The sequence below is a fragment of the Camellia sinensis genome, chromosome 15 (genome assembly GCF_055761805.1).
Source record: "Camellia sinensis isolate YWXY chromosome 15, ASM5576180v1, whole genome shotgun sequence".
Classification (NCBI taxonomy): domain Eukaryota; kingdom Viridiplantae; phylum Streptophyta; class Magnoliopsida; order Ericales; family Theaceae; genus Camellia; species Camellia sinensis.
Window position 1 is genome coordinate 102,668,670 of NC_138975.1, and position 22,424 is coordinate 102,691,093.

Consider the following 22,424-nt stretch of genomic DNA (forward strand, 5'->3'; position numbering starts at 1 on the left):
ATACAAGAATTTGCAAAAGTGAAGCTCAAGAAATCATACAAGTCAAATGGGTAAAGAAAATTTACCTCAGTTTAGGCATTGATTGGGTGAGTTATTCAAGGGTTTGTACAGGGCCGATGTTTATGTAAGGAAAAGTTTGACACTCTTAATACTCAGTTTGATGGGGTGATTTGATGTGATTTGGTTTGGTGAAAATGATAAGAAAGAGAATTATTTTAATAGATTTAGGCCTCGTTTGGAACAGGTTAATTTAGTAATTTTTTAATTATTTGGCTAAAATATGAGTTAAAAAAAATTAGTATATTTGGAATGACTTTTTGACTTTTTACAAAAAGAAAAGAGAATCTTTGACTTTTTGGTATGGGTTGTTAGCTTTTTGGCTAATTTAATAACTTTTTAACTTTTTAACTAAAAAGGAGGGTTCCCAAACGAGGCCTTAGTTTACAAGTTGAGTGAGAAATTGTCACCGAAATTTCTTTTAGAAGAAAAAAAAATGAACATAATTTTTAACTTAAAATGTGTCTTTATTTTTTTTTAAACAATGATATTTATACTTCATTTTTAAATCACTTATCTTTATTTATAAACTCTCAAAGGGGGAGTGAATATTATTGTCATTTTTTTAAAAAAATTATTTTTATTTTTAAATTTTTTTATGCTAATGCGTTAGATGATTAAATGAAGGGAGAATTACATACAGGTGGGAGTTGGAAAAAAAAATTACAAACACATGGGGTGTAAGTGTGTCCGTGCTGAGATGCAAATGAAAGGCTATCACTTGCACCCTTACATGTGTGGGTAATTTTTTTTCGAACTCTTACCTGTATATAGTTTCCGCTTAAATGAATCATCAACATGACATTAAATGTTAATGCACAGAGTCTGATTACATATTAGACACAATCCCCTCATATTAATTGACTCATACTCGTCTAATGAGTCTCACTCATGAGATGATATCCTATATATGAAAATTGTGTCCGATCTTGCAATTTTCTTTTTATCTTTTGCTAATGAAAACAGTATCCTAATTCCTGGAGAGGAGAGAGGGCATGGAATGGGAGGGACAGAGAGATGCTGCTGTGCCTTTGGGGTTTTTAGTGAATGAAGTTCCCATTGTACTTGGGGTTTTCAGTGCTTGCCAATATTGCACCCCACATACTAATCTGTGCACAAGTACCCCAAGCATTCATACATGCACAAAAATAATGGAAATGCACTTCTTGTGTCCAGAAGTAGATAAGGTGTGTGTGGGTTGTTCTGGGTTGATTCAAAAAAATTCATAAATTGAATCACTCTTTATGAATGAAGAATATCATATTTTGTAAGGCCTCTATCACTTCATATTTTTTGGTATTATAATTTTATCAATTCATAAAATATCAATTTTACACCTTTCCTAACCTCCTAAAGCCTAACCCTAACGTATGCCCAGGGTATGTGCAGTGTGGTTTGGACGTTTGAGAGTAAAATTATAAATTAACCTGTGAATGACAGATTGACAAATAACCAAACCCCCATTTGGACAATTTGGAGCGGTTTCAATTTGCTAGTTGATTGAAGAATATTCTTAAACAATTATCAAACATTTACATAACATATAACACTAATTTACATAATATTTTTCATATATATAACACAAACTAATTTTACATAATAATTTTCATATATATAACTACTAATTTGCAACAAATTTTATATTTCAAATATCTTTCACACATTTTTATTTTGATATTTCATTAGAGGTTAAAAAAAACGGTTTGGAAGCGGATTATAAAATTTACAATTGAATCCTCAATTAGTGAATGGATGGGTGTTGATTGGTATAGATCATTGCAGTTTTAGCAAATTTGATGATATTTTGCACAACCCTAACTGTACCCCTACCCGCCACCAACCACCAGCACCGGCACCAGCTAGCTCCACCACCCCTGCCCCTCCAGGCTCTTCTCTGTCACCATTCACCCCATGACCATCTCCGCCTCTCCCTATTGCTCCCCCACTCCACCACAACCTCTCAGCCCATCCCTACCCACCATGGCCACTCACATCCCCATCCCCACCCCCCACGATCTCTCACTTCACCACTTTCATTGCAGTCCCCATTTTGTACCGCATCAATGCATGTTCTGCAATGCCCCAATTTTGAATGTTGGCATTACGCCTTGAAAGCAAAGACACCTCATATAGCATTCACATGCGCACACACAAAATATATATATAGGGGAAAAAAAAAGTGAATAAATTTTATAACTTTTCTCTTCCATTTCTTCTCTCTCCACAAATCCAAAATCCAAACACAACCTAGGAGAGGGGAAGGTGTGCAGATAAGAAAATGCCGAGAATAACTGTGTTGAGGAGCACTAAAAAGAAAAGACTATGCTATTGAGAAAACAAACTTCAACTTCAATGTAGAAATTTTCTACTTCTGTAGGTTAACATATTTTGCCCCGCACTGAAGCGTTAAAAAAAAAAATAAAAAAATAAAATCCGAAGTTGTAACTTACACATCTCGAAATTTGAGATAGTTTAAAAATTGTAACAATGTTAAAAGGCTCCAAGACAATATTACAGGACTTAAAGGCCATGAGCATGGAATGATTCTTACTCAGTGAAACGCAGATTGATCAAAATAGCTGTACAAATTGTTTCTCTCTGCACCTCTTCATTTTGGTAAAATCAGCTCAACTATCTAGGGCACCCAATGCCTTCATGTCCTCTAAGAAGGCCATATACGAGTCATCAACACTCTGGGTCTTTGGCGCCGCTGCTGATGAGTAATTAACAGACTCTGGTTTCACCTCAGTTCGAGCAACTGCTGGCTTGTTGACTGCTGCTACAGCTGTTGAGAGAGATGGCTTTGGTTTGGACTTCTGAATAGCAGTTTCTCTCCTTACACGAACAGATGCCGGAACCTATATCCATTACCAAAAATGAAATTAGGATACATGCACGCATGCAAACAAGAGTTTCTATGCAATTACAAACTCAGGCTCAGTCATGGACCTAAGAATGAAGGGATACGGACAAGTGACACGACACTGAGATGACGCTGACACGCCAGCACATTAGTTTTCAAGAAATGTATGACACGGTAAGTGGAGAACACACACAAAATATATAATTTTATATATTTATTACATGACATATATAAAGATTAAACAATTATTATATGTCACATATATGAATATTTAGTAAATAAATAATAACTTTTAAAGTTTAAAGGAGAATAAGTATAAATTTACATATTTCTTTTCTTTTATCATTGGATTTCAAGTTTATTTATTCAAACTTGTAATATGTTTCATGTGTCTAAGTGTAAACATGTGTTACACAAGTGTCTAAAGCATGTCTGAGTCTATGATGTAAATGCCTTTGTTACTTAAATGTGTACATCAAAATCTGTTATCCATAACCCTAAATTCTACAAGTTTATGTATACTTTAATTTTACATTCCGTTTGTTTGGGCGGAAAATGTTTTCTAGTATTTGGTACAATGGAAAACGAAAGTCAACGGAAAATATTTTCTACGGTCAACCGAAAACAAGCCTATATGGGCAGAGAATGTTTTCCACTTTTAAAAGGCGGAAAACATTTTCCGGCCTAAAGTCTTGCCAATGTCACATTACCACCACCGCCACTTTCACCTCCACCACCACACCATGGCCACTGCCACCATCACCGTCACTATCGCCACCGCCACCGCCACCCCACCACCATGCTAGCACCTCCATTTCACCATCATCACTACCAAACAAAGAAAAATATTTTCCGCCCAAAAAAATGGAGCATTAATGCTTCTCATACATATTACTATTAGTAATCAGATTTGACAATCTTGGAAATGAAGAGGATAAAATTAAATGAGAGTTTTGTATATGATAAGCAAGGCTTTAATCATCTTTACATTATTCTATTTTAACAAGGTTCGTGCAGACTATCCATATAGAGTTGCCTAATAAATTATTAGAGTTTGGATCCTCTATGGTGCTTCTTGCAGGGGACGGCCCAGATTGGGCCACGTCGCCCACTTACTCATGGGCGGCTGAGATCTGTTGATTTAAAAAAAAAAAAAAAAAAATTTCTAAAAAAATGTTTCCCTCCCATCTCGCGTACCTGAACCTAGAGGCCCCAAATCCCCAAATCACGCCTCCCTCTCGCGACCCACAATCCCTCTCGCAACCAACAATCACTCCCCATCCTCCCCAAAACCTTACTCGACTTCTCGGTCTCTTCCTTACCCTCACAATCTTCTCCTTCAAGATGATTTGAAGGAAAGCGGGATTCAAGAGGTAATTTCATAGACTCTGGTATTTGAATGCTTTTATCTAGACTAAGAAAGTGCTTCTGAAGTTGCTTTAGATTAATATTCTTGACTAGCTAAAACAAGTTGCAATTTTGATTCTTGTTGAAGAGAGAATTATCTCCATTGTGGTTCTTATAGATAAGAAATGGATCCTGAATTTTGTGTGATTGTTTTCATTGCATTTCCATATACATTATTTGCATGGTACCTACGTAAGAGTGAAATAGGATAAAGACTAACCTTCATATTTTTGGAGGTCTCAACACTTAGCTACTTCTCCCATTCCATTCCCACTTCCAGTACCTCTTAAATTGGTGATACTATGTCCCTAAATGTAGTTGAGATGAATTGAAACTACTTGTTAATTCTATTTCATAAATATATATATATATATATATAACCAATTCTAATTGTGGGTTATATCAAAACTTTTCAGCTGTAGATGAGCTTCTCACATTTGAGAAAAAAAAAAAAAAATTGAAGTAGGAATGACATTTGATTAGTTCAATTTTGAAAATTTCAATCACAAAATTCATTTATTTTAGAAGCTTTAAGTAGTCCAATTCAACTCATTGCCTTTACTTTTCAATTGCATTTTGATATGGAACCTCACAATGATTGTGGTTGGAAGCCAAAAGTAGGAATGATGTTTGATTCGGAAGAAAGTACGTATGGTTTTCATAATGCATATAGAGGAAGAATGAGGTTTAGCATAAGAAGGGATTATTGTAACAACAAGAACAAGTTTACTAAACAAATTATTTCTAGAGTTTTTGTTTGCAACAAGGAGGGATTTTGGAAGGTTGACAAGCGAGACCCATTGACAAAAAAACCCTAGAGCTGAAACTAGGACTGGTTGTAAGGCTCGACTTTTTGTAAATTGGACGTGGCTACTAGGAAATTTGTTGCGAGTGATTTCAAAGAACACAACCATGAACTTGTATCACCAAATTGTGCCCACATGTTACCGTCATAGAGAAAGATATAAGCTACACAATCTGGTCTTTGTTTTAGGCCAGTCTTTTTAACTCATGGATAGGGAAACTAGTGGGATGGAGTCTCTGGAGTTTATGAAATTAGACCAAAAAAATTATTTGATAACCAAAAGAAAGAAAAGTTTAGCATGTAGGGAGGTAGGTAATGTGTTGCAATGTTTAAAACATAAATCTTTGGAGAATCCATTCTTTTTTGAATGCTTTCCAGTTAGATTATGCCCGAGTCAGTGATGTAGTTATATTTGATACTGCTTACAAGTTAAATAAAGAACATAGACCCTTTGCATCTTTTGTGAGATTCAACCATCATAGAGGAATAGTTGTATTTGGTGCAACTTTGTTGGATGCCGATCAAGATGTTGCAGTGGCTAACGCCATACCCATTGTGATGTTTGACACAAGTCACAGACAAGGTTGTTAAAATCGGGATTCTACATTGGATCGTTGGAAGTGTTTATAGGATCGGATCGTAGAATCGGATCGAGGATCGTTGAATCGGATCGAGGATCGTTAGATCCTATCGAAAAAGACAAATTACATACTAATTTAATTTAAATAAATATTTCTTAAAAAATATACACAAAATGAGCCTATATTCTATTAAAAAGAAGTGAAGATATTGTGAAAAATATAATATTCCATGTAAAATGTACATAAAATATTATACAATAGAAAACTCGATGGTAAAAGTTTTGTATTTCATCAAAAAAGAAGGTGAAAAAGAAGAATTCTATAACAAAATACTTTAAAATCTACAATCATGCATAAAAAACGAAGAAAAAATATTTAACAAAGTTGGATATGAAAATAGATTAAGAACTCAAAAGAGCAGCTTAACCGAATCATAAGGTTTGTCGTTAGCATCCCTGGTGGAGCGGATTCGAGTCAAAAATAATCTCTCCAAAAATTGGGATAAAGTTGCAATCATCTTACCCTCCTTGGACTCCGCTAAAGCTAAGTTTATCTTTCCGACTAGTTAATTTTCTTAAATTACCGCAATATTTGAATGTTTGTTTTCCTAGTTTGTTTTTCTTAGTCTATTTGATTCAATACTACTTAATTTTTATTTTTTATTTTGACCACATAAATTGGCATTTAGACAACAAACATAAAATTTACAATAAAATATATCATACAATACAAAACAAGGTTTGTAAATTGGATCGGATAGGATCGGATTCGGATCGGGATTCCACAATCCTATTAGATCCCATTACTAGGATCAAAAGATCCTACCTATAATGAATTTTTTATACGATCTAGATTGATTGTACTCAAATGGATCATAAGATCGTAGGATCGTAAGATCCAGATTAGGGATTTTGACAACCAAGGTCACAGATTGTGCACTTGACATTTGATGCAAAATGCATTAAGTCACATTAATTGTCTCTTCTAGGATAAGAGGGTGAAAGATGTATTTTCAAAACTCATGTATGATATTGAGGATGAAAATGAATGGAAGTTGATTAAAAGATTCATTGAGTTGTGTGCTACTTATTTCCGCAGTCCATGTTGATTTAACATATGGCTAGCCCAATTTTTCCTTCACCTCAAAAGTCAATTTCAACCAATGATTATCACAAGTACCATATTTATCAAGCATTTCCCCCCACTCTAACTTCCATTCATTTTCATCCTCAATATTATACACGAGTTTTGAAAATACACCATTCCTCAGTTTTCCTCAGTTCTATCCTTCTGCCACTTTTTAAAAAAAAGAGTGCTTTAAAAAGTGGCAGAAGGATAGAACTGAGGAAAACCTTAAGAGCTATAGATTGGCTAATAAGGAGGTCAAGAAAGTAGTGAGAGAGATTAAGTTGAAAGTTTATGATGACCTATACACTAGACTAGATAGTAAGGAGGGAGAGAAGAGGGTATACCAACTTGCTAAGATACGGGAGAGGAAAACAAGAGATTTTAATCAAGTAAAGTGCATCAAGAGTGAGGATTCTAAGGTATTGGTGAAGGACGATGAGATTAAGGAAAGATGGAAGAATTATTTTGAGAAACTGTTAAATGAGGAACATGGAAGTACGACAATAGGGGAAGAAATAATCAGTAATACGATAAACCAAGACTATAGGTTCTATCGCAGGATTAGAAATTTTGAAGTGGAGATTGCACTTAAGAAGATGAAATCAAATAAGGCTTTAGGACCTGATGATATCCCTATTGAAGCTTGGAAGTGTTTGGGTAAAAAGGGAGTTGCTTGGTTGACTAGGTTGTTTAGCAAAATTTTGTTGACTAGGAACATGCCAGATGAGTGGAGGAAGAGTATTTTAGTACCAATCTATAAGAATAAAGGTGATGTCCAGAATTGTAACAACTATAGAGGAATTAAGCTAATGTGTCATATAATGAAAGTGTGGGAGAGGGTGATGGAACATCGATTGCGAGACATAACAGAGGTGTCAGAGAATCAATTTGGGTTTATGCCTGGTAGGTCAACAATGGAAGCGATCTATCTTTTGAGGAGAGTAATAGAAAAGTATAAAGAAAAGAAAAGAGACATTCATATGGTGTTTATCGACCTTGAGAAAGCATATGACAGAGTGCCCGAGATATAATATGGTGGGCGTTAGAGAAGAAAGGGGTGACAAAAGGCTACATTGACGTGATTAGGGACATGTATGAAGGGGTGGTGACCACTATTAGATCGCCAGCTGGAGAAACAAATGAATTTCCTATCACTGTAGGGTTACACCAAGGATCTACCTTAAGTCCTTATCTTTTTGCTTTAGTTATGGACGAGTTGACGATAAATATTCAGGATGACGTGCCATGGTGTATGCTTTTTGCAGACGATATTGTGTTAGTGGATGAGACTAGAGAAGGAGTTAACACAAAGTTGGAGATCTGGAGAAAAGCTCTTGAATCTAAAGGGTTTCGAATAAGCAGAACTAAGACAGAGTACATGGAGTGTAAATTTAGTAACAGTAACAATGAAAGCAGAGGAGAAGTGAAGATTGAGAACCAAGAACTGCCTAAGAGTGAACATTTTCGTTATTTAGGGTCGATTATCACAACAGCGGGAGAGATTGATGCAGATGTGGCCCATAGGATTAAGGCGGGATGGTGTAAGTGGAGAAGTGCGTCTGGGGTATTGTGCGATAAACGAATACCCACTAGACTAAAAGGTAAGTTTTATAGAACGGCTATTAGACCAGCTATGTTGTATGGGACGGAGTGTTGGGCAACTAAGAAACAACATGTAGATAAGATGAGTGTGGCTGAGATGAGGATGCTAAGGTGGATGTGTGGTAAGACTAGACAGGACAGGATTAGGAATGAGTGTATTCGGGAATGGGTAGGAGTAGCACCGATAGAAGATAAGTTGAGAGAGAATCGTTTGAGATGGTTTGGTCATATTCAACGGAGACCAACAGAGGCAGTAGTGAAGAGATGCGATGCTGTAACGGTAGATAGAAGTGTTAGGGGACGGGGTAGGCCTAGATTAACGTTGACTAGCGTTATAAATAGAGATATGAATCTACTTAATTTGACTAATGAAATGACCTTTGATAGGGCCGCGTGGAGAAGAAGGATTCATGTAGCCGACCCCATTTGATGGGACTTAAGGCTTCGTTTGGTTTGGTTTGGTTATCCCCTTATCCTAGAAGAGACAATTAACATACCTTAATGCATTTTACATCAAATGCCAAGTGCACAATCAGTGACTAATGTCAGGCATCACAATGGGTGTGGCCTTAGTCATTGCAACATCTTGATTGTTAAACAAAGTTTTTGGCATCTTTCTTGACATAGCCTCTAAGTAAATTTCAAACAACCATACGAAAGAATCAGCCGTCTGATTATCTAACAAAACTGCACCAAATACAACTATTTCTCTTTGATGGTTGATCTCACAAAAGATGCAAAGGGTCTATGCTCTTTATTTAACTTGTAAGTAGTATCAAATGTAACTACATCACCAAATTAGGTATAATTCATGATCATTTGTGCACTGGCCTAAAACATATTCATTATTTGCTCCTCATTATTTAATTGGAAAGCATAAAAAAGAAGATGGATTCTCCAAAGATTTCTGTTGAAAGTATTGCAACACATTACCTCCCTCCCCATATGCTGAACTTTTCTGTCTTTTGGTTCTCAAATAATTTTTTTGGTCTAATTTCATAAATCCAAGAGACTGCCTCCCACCAGTTTCTAATTGAATAGCTTTTGTAGCTGATATCTTTCTCTGCGACGGCAACATGTGGGCACAATCTAGTGATACAAGTTCATAGTTGTGTTCTTTGAAATTACTCACAACAAATTTCCCAATAGCCACATCCAATTTAACAAAAAGTTGGACCTCACAACCAATGCTAGTTTCAACTCTAGAGTTTTTTGTCAATGGGTCTCGCTTGTCAACCTTCCGAAAACCCTCCTTGTTGTCAACAAAAACTCTAGAAATAATTTGTTTAGTAAACTTGTTCTTGTTACAACAATTCCTTCTTGTGCTAAACCCCATTCTCTCTCCATATGCATTACAAAAACAATACACACCTTTTGAATCAAATGGCATTCCTAGTTTTGGCTTCCAACCACAATCATTGTTAGTTCCATATCCATGTCAAAATGCAACTAAAAAGTAGAAGCAATGAATTGATTTAGACTACTTAAAGCTTTGGAAGTAAATGAATTTTGCGATTGAAATTTTAAGAATTGGACTAATCAAATGTCATTCCTACTTTTTAAATTTTTTATTTTTTATTTTTTCAAATAGGAGAACATCTACAGAAGAAAAGTTGTGATATAACCCACAAATAGAATTGGTTATATATATTTATGAAATATAATGAACAAGTAGTTTCAATTCATCTCAACTACATTTAGGAACCTAGTATCATCAATTTAAAAGGTACTGGAAGTGGGAATGAAATGGGAGAAGTAGGTAAGTTTTCAAATAGGAGAACTTCATCTACAGAAGAGAAGTTGTGACATAACCCACAATTAGAATTGGCTATATATATTTATGAAACAGAATGAACAAGCAGCTTCAATTCATCTCAACTACACTATGATGCACACACACAGACACGGGACATGACACAGACATGCGGACATGCAAATTTTTAATAAATGGAGGACACAACACGCCGGGGACACATTTAATATATATAATTTTATTTATTTATTACGTTTAAAATATAAAAAAAAATCATTGATTCCTATAAAATTACAATAATAATAAAATTAATAAACACATCACCTAAAATTTTTTAATAAAAATTGATTTTTTTTTTCAAGTAAAAATAATTTGTTCTATGAATTTAGGTTCAACAAAAACAAGGATACCAAAAAATAGAAAAAAGAAAAAAGAAGGGAGGGGAGAGACGAAATTAGGGAAAAAAGGGAGGGGAGAGAGGGGAAAAAAAAAATGAAAACAGATAAACCAAGAGCTGAGAGAAATGAAATCAGAAGAGAGAAGAGAGAGGCAAAATTGCAAAAAGGGAGACAAGCGAAATCAAAAGAGGGAGGGAAGAGAGACGAAATTAGAAAAGGGAGGAGAAGAAGAAGAAGAACAGAGAAGACGAAGAGAAGAGAACATAGAAGAAAAAGAATACCTCAGAAGGGCCTTCGATTGATCTCTTTTGAACAGCTTCAATGCTTCAATTGATCTCTTTTGAACAGCTTCACGGCTTCCATCATCGACCTCTCTCTCTCTCTCCCCAACGGGTTAGGGCTTCTTCGATCCACCTCACGCGTGTCCAAATCATGTCATCGCATGTCCATCGTGTGTCAGATTGGAAAAATTAAAAAAAAAAAAGGGGACACCTTAGGGAGAGTGTTCGACACATGTCCACAGCGTGTCTGACACTCGTACGCAGGCCCCGGGGAGGTGTCTGTGCTTCATAGCAATTACATTTAGGAACATAGTATCACCAATTTTAGAGGTACTGGAAGTGGGAATGAAATGGGAGAAGTAGCTAAGTGTTGAGACCTCCAAAAAATATAAAAGTTAATCTTTATCCTATTTCACTCTTATGTACCATGCAAATAATGTCCTTGGAAATGCAATGAAAACAACCACAAATTGGTGGGTGGGGGGGAAATTCAGGATCCATCTGCTATCTATGAGAACCACAATGGATATAATCTTCTCTTCAACAAGAATCAAAACCACAGCTTGTTTTAGCTATTCAAGAATATTAATGTACTGCAACTTCAAAAGCACTTTCTTAGTCTAGATAAAAGCATTCAAATACCAGAGTCCATGAAATTACCTCTTGAATCCTGCTTTCTTCAAATCATCTTGAAGGAGAAGATTGTGAAGGTGAGGGTGAGGGAGAGGGAGAGGCTGAGAAGTCGAGACGGGTTTTGGGGAGGATGTAGAGTGATGTAGGTAGCGAGAGGGAGGTGTGATTTGGGGATTTGGGGCTCTGGGGGCTCTGGGTTCTGGTACACAAGATCGGAGGGAAACATTTTATTGGAAAATTATTATTATTATTATTTTTAAATCATCAAATCTCAGCCACCCATGAGTAAGTGGGCGACGTGGCCCAATTTGGGCCGTCACCCGCATGAAGCACCACAGAGGAGCTCAAGGAGAGGATCCAGACTCCTTTTTTATGGCATTACATTACTACAGCTGACATTAGATTATATAATCTCAAATATTAGAAACAAGAATATCTCAAATGATCCAACATTTCTAAAACTTTATACAAAATTAACCCCAATCCAATCCGCTTTGTTACAATATATCTTGTATTTGATTATTAATATTTTATTTATTTTTGGGAAGGTAATGTTTCCTTATTTATTCTTTCTAAACATTGATTAGTTACTCTTGTCACAATCAGAACTCAGAGGTTGGTTGGTTGAGCCCTACAAAGTAAATCAGGTTCAGGTCGATATATGACATGTTATTATGTGCAGAGCATAGTGAATGCTGACCACTTAAGCACATGCAACCCTATATTGATTCCCCTTGTCCTGGCCTTAGTTGCACGAAGCGGGAGCGAGGGCGGGGCCGGGAGCGGGGAATCGTGAGCCGATAGAAGTTTCTTAGGTTGGGAGCGTCTCCGGGAGCGGTAATATATATATATATATATATTTTAATGCACATTAGAAGTTTTTTTATAAATATTTTTATTTTAATATACATTAATTATTTTATTTATTTATTATATTTTTTAAATAATGTATTATTGTTAATTTATTTTTTTATTTTTAATTGATATATATTATAAATAAAAAATTATAATAAATAAGGAATAATAAATTATGTTAAAATAAATAAAAAGAAAAATTAGAAATTTTATTTTATAATTTTTTTTACTATATATGGTTTAATTAGATTTCTTTAAAATAATTGGATGATTTATTTTATTTATTATATGTTAAAAAGTTAAGAATAATAATTTACAAAAATTATTATTATATATGATATTTTAAGAAATAATAATTAAATATTTTTTTATTACATATATAATATATGATAAATTATATTTATTATATATATTATATATGATATATAATATATATTATTATATATGATAAATTATATATATTATCTATTATATATGATATGATCCAGACGAAGAGAGAGAGTGAGGAGAAGAACGAACAGAGATGAAGGGAGAGAGAAGCGGAGACGAAGAGAGAGAGAGAGAAGCACAGAGAGAGTGACGAAGACGAAGACGAAGACGAAGACGATCGAGAGAGTGGCGAAGACGATCGCGAGAGTGACGAAGATGATCGAAGCCCTTTCTCCTCTCATGTCGACGTCAAAGGTTAGGGTTTCTCTCTCTCTCTCTCTCTCTGCCCTTTATGATCCCATCTTGGATTGAATCGTGTTTCTCTCTCCACAGAAACGCGATTCTTACACGTTTCTTTCTAGGAATTGCGGAATCGCGATTCTTACTGAGAATCGCTACCTAGTTGCACGATTCCTGCAACTAAGGTCCTGGCTAGTACCAATGGCTTAGAATTTCCGTTCATTTATAATCAGAAAGATTTGGAACCGACTGAACTCCATGAGACCTAAATCACAGCACAGCCAGCTGTAATTATCAGAGTGGTAGATCTTGACTGAAGCGAAATCAAAAGAAGACAAGATTTATGGAAAAATTTTGCATTTTTTTAATAAATTTTAGATTAGAAATCTGCTCTAGGCCCGACTCCCTATAGATATTTGCAATACACAATTTTATATGTCAGTTTCTTAGATAAAGCTCCTACAGTTGTGAATCCCGTGCCCAACCTCTGGAACATAATAAAAACCCACAATAACTTAAAGTCACAAATTTTCATTTGTCTTCTAAATTATTTCTCATAGGCCTCTAAGAACTCTTGAAGGATGACAAATTACATTTCTCAAAGAATTTTGACCCAAAGTTTTATTCCGTAAAAAGGCAAAGAAAAATAGCATAAACCATACCCCACATGCTTTTGCAACTTTTCCACCAAGGCATCAGATAATGGTTGTAACCCATTAAATAGCAACACATTAATATGCACAGGAACATACCATGGCTGTAAGCTCTGGAGTATGCTGAGCAAGTGGCCTCTTGACAACAGTAGATGCAGCAGATTTAACATATGATGGCTTCTGAGGAACTGTAGGTCTTGCAGCATAATCATCTTGTAAAAAAGGAGGGGGACCCGGGGGAAGTGGTGGTCTCATCATGAGGGCTTGTCCAGGGGGAGGCCCAAAAGGTGGCCTCGGAATTAGAGAAACGATCATGCCTGGGGGTACAGCTTGGCCAGGTAATCCAGGAGGGGGTGGGGGTGGGGGGAATCTTGAAATTCCTGGGGGTAATACATCAGGCTGTAAATTTGGGACCAGTGCAGGACTGAGCACTGCAGGCTGTTGCCTTGGAGGTGGGGGTGGGGGAACCAGTTTAGGGAGATCGTTGGTCCCCGAAGAATTTTTGGCCTCAAATTCAGATGGTGCACCTTCAGATTGATTACTTGCAACCTTTGACGGTAACCCAGGTGGAGGGGGTGGAGGGAGAATGGTATGTGCCTGCACAATAGAGAGAGAGAGAGAGCGAGATTTATAAGTGAGAGAGAGAATTTGTCTCTATTTTCTAGACATTAGCTGCAAAATGTTAAATAGCTTTTAGCATCTACAGGTCTAGATATTCAATAAAACAAGTATATCGGTTTTCCACCAATTACCCTTTTTCTTTTTCTATTAACGAAATTTTCATCCATTTATTCTGTAAAAAAAAAAATTAACTAGACAATTAAGCCTTGTTTGTCATAACCTAAAAAAGTCAAAAAGTCATTATCCTATTTAAGTCACATCATCTTATTTAAGTCACATCACCTCTCTATCACATCACCTCTCTACCACATCACCTCAAACCCAATCCATATTTCATAAAAAGTCAAAAAGTACACTTATTTAGATCATTCCAAACCACTCCTTAAGAACACACTTGTTCAGTCAAATAACTATGTCAGAATTTTTTTTATAAAGATCATGCCTGTCCATGTTTCAATCAAGTGATCAACATCTTTTCAAACAATAAATTTCAAGTTCTCACACAATCAAACAATTTCCACAAAGCGAACAAAAAAGAGCTTACCTGAACTGGCTCCTTGGAGATTGAATCATCTGACTTTGAAGATTGATTTTTCTCCCTTTCACTTCCACCAGTGCCTGGTGGATGTGGCTGAGCAAACTGCTGGAATGGCGGAGGTGGAGGAAGGGGAGGCCGAATTGCAACATGATCTTTGGGTGGGGGGCCAGGAGGTGGTGGTGGCAAAGGAGGTGGAGGCAATGGTGAACCCAAATCTGCCACAGCAGCCTTTGGTGGCATAGGAGGTGGAGGAGGTAAAGGCAAAGATGCAGGTATAACAGAATCTCCAGCATCTACATCACCAGTATGGGGCAGAGGAGGAGGTGGAGGTGGAGGTGGAGGAACACCTAAATCAACATCTTCCAATTCTGACATCGATGATGATGCAGCATCACTCGATGATGCTGCTGATAAGGGAATTCTTGGTCCTGCAACCAACATATGGATGAGAGAGAGAGAGAGAGAGAGAGAGAGAGAGAGAGACCAAAAGCATAAAAATTACCTATTGACGATTTAAACATAGGAGGCTTTCCAGGTGGTGGGGCTCCTGTGGGATTCAATGTAGGGTGATAGTAAACTGAGTCCTGCATAAAAAAGAATCACTGAATGCAGATCATATCTTACCACAAGGGACTGATGTTACAGCACAAATTAAGTAAAAATTACTTCAGGTTTTGGGTGCTTGACTCTTTCTTCTTCTTCTGCATTTGTCCGTCTTCGGGGAGGTCCCAAATGACTGCATCAGAAGGAAAATATACTTGTTAAATGAAAACAGATGATTGTTATACCAAACCAAACCGATTTGAGACGGTCCACTTTTCTTACTAGAAAGTAATCTATTTAGCTCCTAATTGACCCACTCTTACAAGGTTATCAAATGCTCCTTTCTCTTCTTATACATGGTATTGGCCATCACCATGTCAGAAACCAACACAAAATCTAAAATATTCTCTCCAGCCTCATTTCTATCACCAAAACCATACCCACCATGCACTCTCTCATAACCTACTTTATCGATTCCTACATGGTCGTTGAAATCTCTACCTATAACTAGGTTCTCTTCCATAGGTATCTCCTATAATAACTCATATTCCTGAACATAAAAATCTCTCTTAGTCTGATGTGATCACCAAAACAGATAATTGTTGAAAAAAAAAAAATTTCTTGTTGCAAAAATAAGAAAATAAAGATTAAAGAAAAATATAGGCTCTTTCACCTGAACATAACTGGTGCTTCACCTTTTTCTCGCATTTTCTCTTCATATTCCTGTGTAGGACAGCCAGGAAGACTGTGACAATCACATTTAGCATCATAATACCACTAAAATGTGAAGGAAGCATTATACAACTTAAATGTATATTGCAGACAAAAAGGTTTATTACCAAAATCAAAAAACTGTTAATTGCCAAACATTAAAAAAACTAAACCTCAATTCCAAAAATTTTCTATGGAAATTGCAACACTACTAAATCCTTTCACCACAAACATCACTTCTACCTCTTCTTTACAAATGAACTTTAGAAGTGGGCGCATTTAGAACCAAATTAAAGGGATAATGGTTTCCAACTGCCACAAAACCTAGTATGCAATTCACATATGCATCATGTTCAGGTGATTCCTAGAAAAGGAAGACACCACCAGCCCGTTTGGGAGGGACAGAGAAGTATCAACGGTCCATCTCAGTGGCAAGAGAAGTATCTCCCTATTATCTTATTAATCTGAATATAAGTGGGCCGGCTACTTTGCCAGAGAGACTCAGAAAATTGGATTTTCTGGAGGTGAACAGCCCAAAATTGGACCAACCACATCCAAGAAATTATAATTTATATCTATAGCAAAAGTCCAATTCAAATATTGTTTTTCAGTGAAGTTGTCAGTTTATAAAAAGCCACCACAAGCATTCGCAGGTTCAATGCCAATCAACCTAGCAAAAAAGAACCTAAGTTAACTTCAACTAAAATAAAAACAATTAAATGCTTCCAGAGCAGCTCTTAACAAACATTATCAACAAAGATTCAAAAAAAATCCCGTTCATGCTTCTTAGGCCTGAACTCTCCTATTTGCTCGACCCCTTGCCAACAATCAATAAGGTCCACAACTTTATGAGGCAAAACCCTAGACAATGAAGTGAGGAAACATCATAAAGCATAGGTCTCTTGTGCATACAGCAACAATTTGGAAGGCATTCTTTACCTAACAACCCAAATTATCCATAGTCAAAATCACCTCCAGAGCTACCCCACACATCAAATTGTGAACAAAATTAGAGTGTATTTGAACATGTGAACATCTAAAATTCTAACTCATGTTTGGTGAATTTCAATTTTTTTTTTTTAATATTCTCGTAACATAAATTTAATCTTTTTTCTAATTCTTACAACTTCATAGCAAAAGAAGAAATAGTTTGGAACAACATCTCAATGATTTGACATTTGTTAAGTATAATAAACTATTGAGATGCAATACACTTGATCCCATCTCTTTAAAGAATATTGATGAAAAGAATGAGTGGTTGCTTAGGAGAATTCGATGGAGATGATGAGTTTGAGTTTGATGATGATAGTAGTAGTTTGACATGTGGCGATGTAGCTATAGCTTTTGGAATTGGAGAAAGTAGGAAGAGAACTAGAACAAGAACTTCAAGCAAGCTCAAAGGAACAATCGATGAGTGTTAAATCATCAGTTCCACTTCAAATGAGACACAAGACGAAGATGATGATGGATTATCCAATGATGAAGAAGAAGATTATGATTTTCTTGGTGTTGATGTTGAGAATGGTTGTTAGGTCCTCCTTAAGATATTGGTGTTTTTAAATGTTATAACTTTAAATATTGGTGTTTGTTATTTGTGTTAGATATTTAGTTATTTAATTTGCCCTTGTTAGTTTTAAGACATTTAAACTTTAATATTAGTGCCCGCTAGCTTTATGCTTTGTTGAATGTTTAGTTGTAGACTATTTGGTATTTGGAATGGTAGATGCTTTTATGGCTTTTGGAAGTCTTATAAAATTTTACAAAGAACTTTTCTTTTTAAGAAAATTTTCTCATTGTTTATAACATGAATTCTTTCATTGCACTTATGTTGAAGCTTGAATTATTAGTCTAAGTCAAATTATATATTTTATATCTACAAGGTGCACCTTGCTTCAATGAAGCCCGCACTTCGCCTTGCGCCTAGGTCGCAAGAGACCTCGGTCCCTTGGTGCACCTTTCACTTTTAATAACGCATCTAGAGAATCAAAGATCATAGGCAGTATAAGCCAATAAATGGTTGGGAATTCCTCTATCAATGGAACATCACAAAACCAAACATCATTCTGAAAACACTCTCAGTGATAAATTCACCCTTAGCAATACACTATCCATTTCAAAAAATGTCTTCCATAACCACTCACCAAACAAGGCTTGAACTGCCTGAGCTTCTCAATTGCCAAAGCTCCATCTTTAAGCATCAAACAAAGAGGAGACAGCACTCAAAAAAATGATATTTGTGTTATGGCCTCTCTAGCTTCTAAGCCATCAGGAATAAAATAGTAAAAATGGACATGAAGAACATCAAGATGGAGGCAGCTAAACACAAGACTTTAGCAAGTGCCCCCATTTGACAACACTTGCCTCATTATCCGCCCCCAACCCCCCACAAAGACTAATTGAATCATCAATAAAAAGAGATAGAAACCAAAATGAAAACACTGCCACGACTCCTAATAGAGACCCCCAGCAATATGCAGCCATCCGCTACTCTATCTAGCATCCTACTGAGCGACTCCATGACTAGGATAAAAGGGAAGGAAGAGAGAAGGCTGCCTTGTCTAAACCCTCTGAAGCTGCCAAAGAAACTTGTTGTAATGCAATTCACTTGAAGGAAGAAGTTGTCCATACAAATGCAAGCCTTTAACCGAATTTCTAGTTTACTCACAAACCCATAAGCTTGATGACACAGATCAGGAACCTCAAATTACAAACTCATAACTCATACACTTCTCTGACTTGACCGCAGACTCAGCGGTCAAGTCTAATTTTGCAATCCACAAATTCATTAGCCGAACTGACACCATAACCAATTTGTCTACCTTACGCAGAAGCATTGTGTGGGAGTGTATCATTTAGCTTAGAATCTTTAAGATATAAACAATGAAGATGTCTTAAGGCACCCCCTTCACATTTTCAATAAACATGCTCACCAATATTCATCTTTGCATACAACATATTTGTTACACCAGTTGCTTTGCTTGAAATACTTATTCAAACAACTAAATGCAACAAGATCCCATCCTAATTTCTAAATGCACTCCTCACCAACTCATTATATGTAAAGATAGTAATACTTTCTAAGAAATAGAAGGCCACCATGTCATTCAACCAAAATTTATGACAGTAAAAAAATCAACCATTAACGAATACATTTTTGGTCTAAACATATACTAATAAGTGCCACAGAAACTTCAATATGAGGCCAACTCATATTTAGCTTGACTAGCAGCTAGTTCAATATAGGCTCATGAGATAAACAAGTCAAAACTTGCCAAAGTTTGAAGCCCCTTAATTTATTGAGCTTGGAAGTCAGCTTAACCATCTATAATATTATACAATAAAGCAAACTTCTTGAGCTGAACTCATGATTTACTTGGTCAAGGGCTTTTCCCAATATTGGCCCCGTTTGATAAAATTGTGGGAAAGTGATTATAACTTATAGCCTAACAACTTATAGTGAACATAAGCTGATTTTTGACTTATAAATTAAGCTTCTCCTCCCCCACTCAAAGAATAAGTTGATTTTTGACTTACAAAAAGCTATAAGCTGTATTGTTAAGCAGAACCAAACACATCAAAATAGCTTAAATTAAGCTAAAAGCAGAAATAAGCTGGACATAAGCCCCTACCAAACAGGGCCATTGGCTCGAGAGATAAACACATCGAGCTTGGTCAAATTTTGAAGTGTTAATTTCACTAGCACTTCTCATTTTTATGCTTCTTAAATAATAAAAGCAAGCCCAAAAAAATGTTTGGACTCTGGGGCTGTAGTACACCGCATACAGACGTAGGCCCCAAAATGAAAAATGCCAAGTTTTTAGTGATTTTGGTAATAACTTAACAAAAATGTTCATCTTTGCTTACTGAAGAAGACAAAAAGTTTCAGTTAGGACATTAGTTTTGCATACGTAGGCCATTACCTTCCTCTTCTTAAAAAATAAAACATAAAGATTACCTTCCTCTTCTTAAGAACGAGGTTCAGTGTGTCCTCAAGTTGTCTCTTCTTGTGTTTTCTTGCTTTATCTAAAGCACCATCTGCCTCTGCACCAGTTAATAGAAAAGGCATGTTATTGTATCGGCAAGCTACTAAATAAAGCTGCATGCGTGATTAAAAAGATTGCACAAAGGAAAGAAGTTAGATTTATTTATTATGCAAGCAACATGAAATAGTGTACACAGAAAATCTGAAGGGTGAAGAAAAGATACGAAACACTCCTGAGGAAAAATTCTTCTTAAAAAATTCATAATTTCTCCTATTTTATTTATGAGAACGTAATGATCATTGTTTTTAAAATGGCATCAATCTGATAATACTCTTTATGAAAAATAAAATTCACAGTGTAACACAATCAAATATATGGCACATGCACAAAACTAAGTGACAACTAGCAAGTGTTATTGGTAACTCAAGTATCAGACCAAGACCTAATTTAACAGACTTCTGAGCATTTGCACAACTGTGGCAATTCAAGTGTCAGATTAAAACCTAATTTAATCAACTTTTTGCGCATTCGCACAAATGGAGAAGTACCTACCACAGACATTGTTCAATGGCATAAACTTTGTTTTTTGCTATTTGTAACCCACCCAATATTCCATAGAACCCTTCATTGTGAAATAAAAAACAAACAAGTACATAGTCATGATATAAAAAACGAAAGATAGATGATGGCTTACTCATCATTTCCAGCTTATCTATCTGCTCCTTCAGTGTCTCGGGATCCTTCTTCAATATCCCTACCTCCCTCACTTTCTTCCTTTCTTTCTTGTTCTGACAAAATATATGAGCACAGATAATAAGATCTTGTGCAAATTCAGAACATGTATTGAACCCCTCAATGAGAAAACAATGAGTAACAAAAAAGAAACAAACATAACATGTAAATGATCCACAAAAGCACACTTTTAAAGATGAATAGTAAATAAGAGCATCTCAAAAACCTTCACCAAAATTTTCATTTAATTTGATTCAAAATTTGAGTAAAAAGCTTGATTTGATACGAACTACTCCAATCCTTTCATCAAATTTTCGTCAAAATCATTTTAAAAATTCCCTTCTTATCCCAAGTATTCCTTTTCATCAAATTTGATCGAAGAAAAAAAATCATCTCCAATGCTTCATCTTTTTAAACTTTCATCAAATTCAAATTTGATGAAAAAATGACTGTCCCTTGATTTGATGAACATTTGAAGAAAAGATTAGTGGTGATTTTTGAGCACTTTTCCATCAAATTTAAATTTGATGAAAGAAAAGGTCCATCTACATTAATCAAAGTATTGATGACAGAAATTATCATATCAAAAAGCTGAAAACAAGGCAGCACTATTACTTGAAGAGAATAAAAATTGAATGCCAAATTAATCAAAAATAACTCCAACAACTTTCCATTTAAACAATTACAAAAACAAGAATTTTTCTTTCCTTTTACATTAAAATCAATTTTGCCTCGGGGAAGCAGATTACCCAAAAAACTCCTGGGAACAGTATTTGAAAAAATGAACTCCATTAATCGATTTAGAACTCATACCCCAATTGAGACATTGTAGAATAGGCTAGATCGCTACTGTTTCACTGGTTCAAGTATTGACTGATTAATTTAGACTATAGAAACTCAGCTCAACTAAACAAAAATAGTTGGATTGTCAATTACAATTTGGGTTTCTTCTCTGTTTAACAAATTTCATTAGCAATAAATCAGAACATGAGTGACAATTGGTGTGTCAAATAGGAGATAAAATTCTGAAAAAATATGAGATTATGATTGATTACCCTTTTCAGTTCCTTCTTGCGAAGCTCTTTTCGATAAGCGTCCGTGGGGTTCATGACTTTGCCTCCTTTTGTGGTCTTCATCCTCTCTCTCTCTCTCTCTCTCTCTCTCTCTCTCTCTCTCTCTATGTATGTATGTGTATCTCGAAGTTATCTTCTTTCTTTGATTTGAAGTCGATTGCAGAGAGTCGACAGAGCAAACGGAGATGAAGAAGAGCACAGCAACACAACTGCGTTCGGATTTCGCATGTGTGTACAATTATTAATTACAGGCTTTACCTTTGTGGTTTAGGTTATTTGCACTTTGACCACTCTGTTGTTTAATACCCCCACTCTTCTTCTTTTTTTAGTAGTGGTTTGATGATTGACTATCTTAATTTTTTTTTTTTTTTTTAACAGAAATATGTGCTAGAGGGAGTTATGTAATAATTTATAGTGTCTTTTTTTTACTTTTGGATTAAAATAGCTTATTTCCAAACATCGATCCTCTACGTTTAAATTATACTGATCCTATTGAAGTTTAAAAAAATTATAATGAGTTTTACAATTTTAGTATAAT

At 35.6% G+C, this 22,424-nt stretch overlaps 1 protein-coding gene across 3 annotated transcripts; it reads right to left on the minus strand.

Annotated features, from left to right (window-relative positions):
- Positions 1–2,385: 2,385 nt before the first annotated feature.
- Positions 2,386–22,200, minus strand: LOC114288530 (protein EARLY FLOWERING 5). Of its 3 annotated transcripts, XM_082909080.1 has the most exons (10): positions 21,869–22,172; positions 20,776–20,869; positions 20,054–20,139; positions 16,061–16,110; positions 15,511–15,580; positions 15,347–15,428; positions 14,851–15,272; positions 13,785–14,282; positions 9,815–9,892; positions 2,386–2,915 (listed from the first exon to the last, which is right to left on the minus strand). In XM_082909080.1, exons 1-9 carry the CDS (start codon positions 21,947–21,949, stop codon positions 9,836–9,838), a joined length of 1,440 nt encoding a protein of 479 aa, XP_082765206.1. In that variant the 5' UTR covers positions 21,950–22,172; the 3' UTR covers positions 2,386–2,915; positions 9,815–9,835. The 3 variants fall into 3 exon arrangements, with proteins under 3 accessions (XP_082765206.1, XP_082765205.1, XP_082765207.1); XM_082909079.1 differs by lacking the exon at positions 9,815–9,892 and having other exon boundaries at positions 21,869–22,200; XM_082909081.1 differs by lacking the exons at positions 9,815–9,892; positions 21,869–22,172 and having other exon boundaries at positions 16,061–16,132; positions 20,776–20,811.
- Positions 22,201–22,424: the final 224 nt, after the last annotated feature.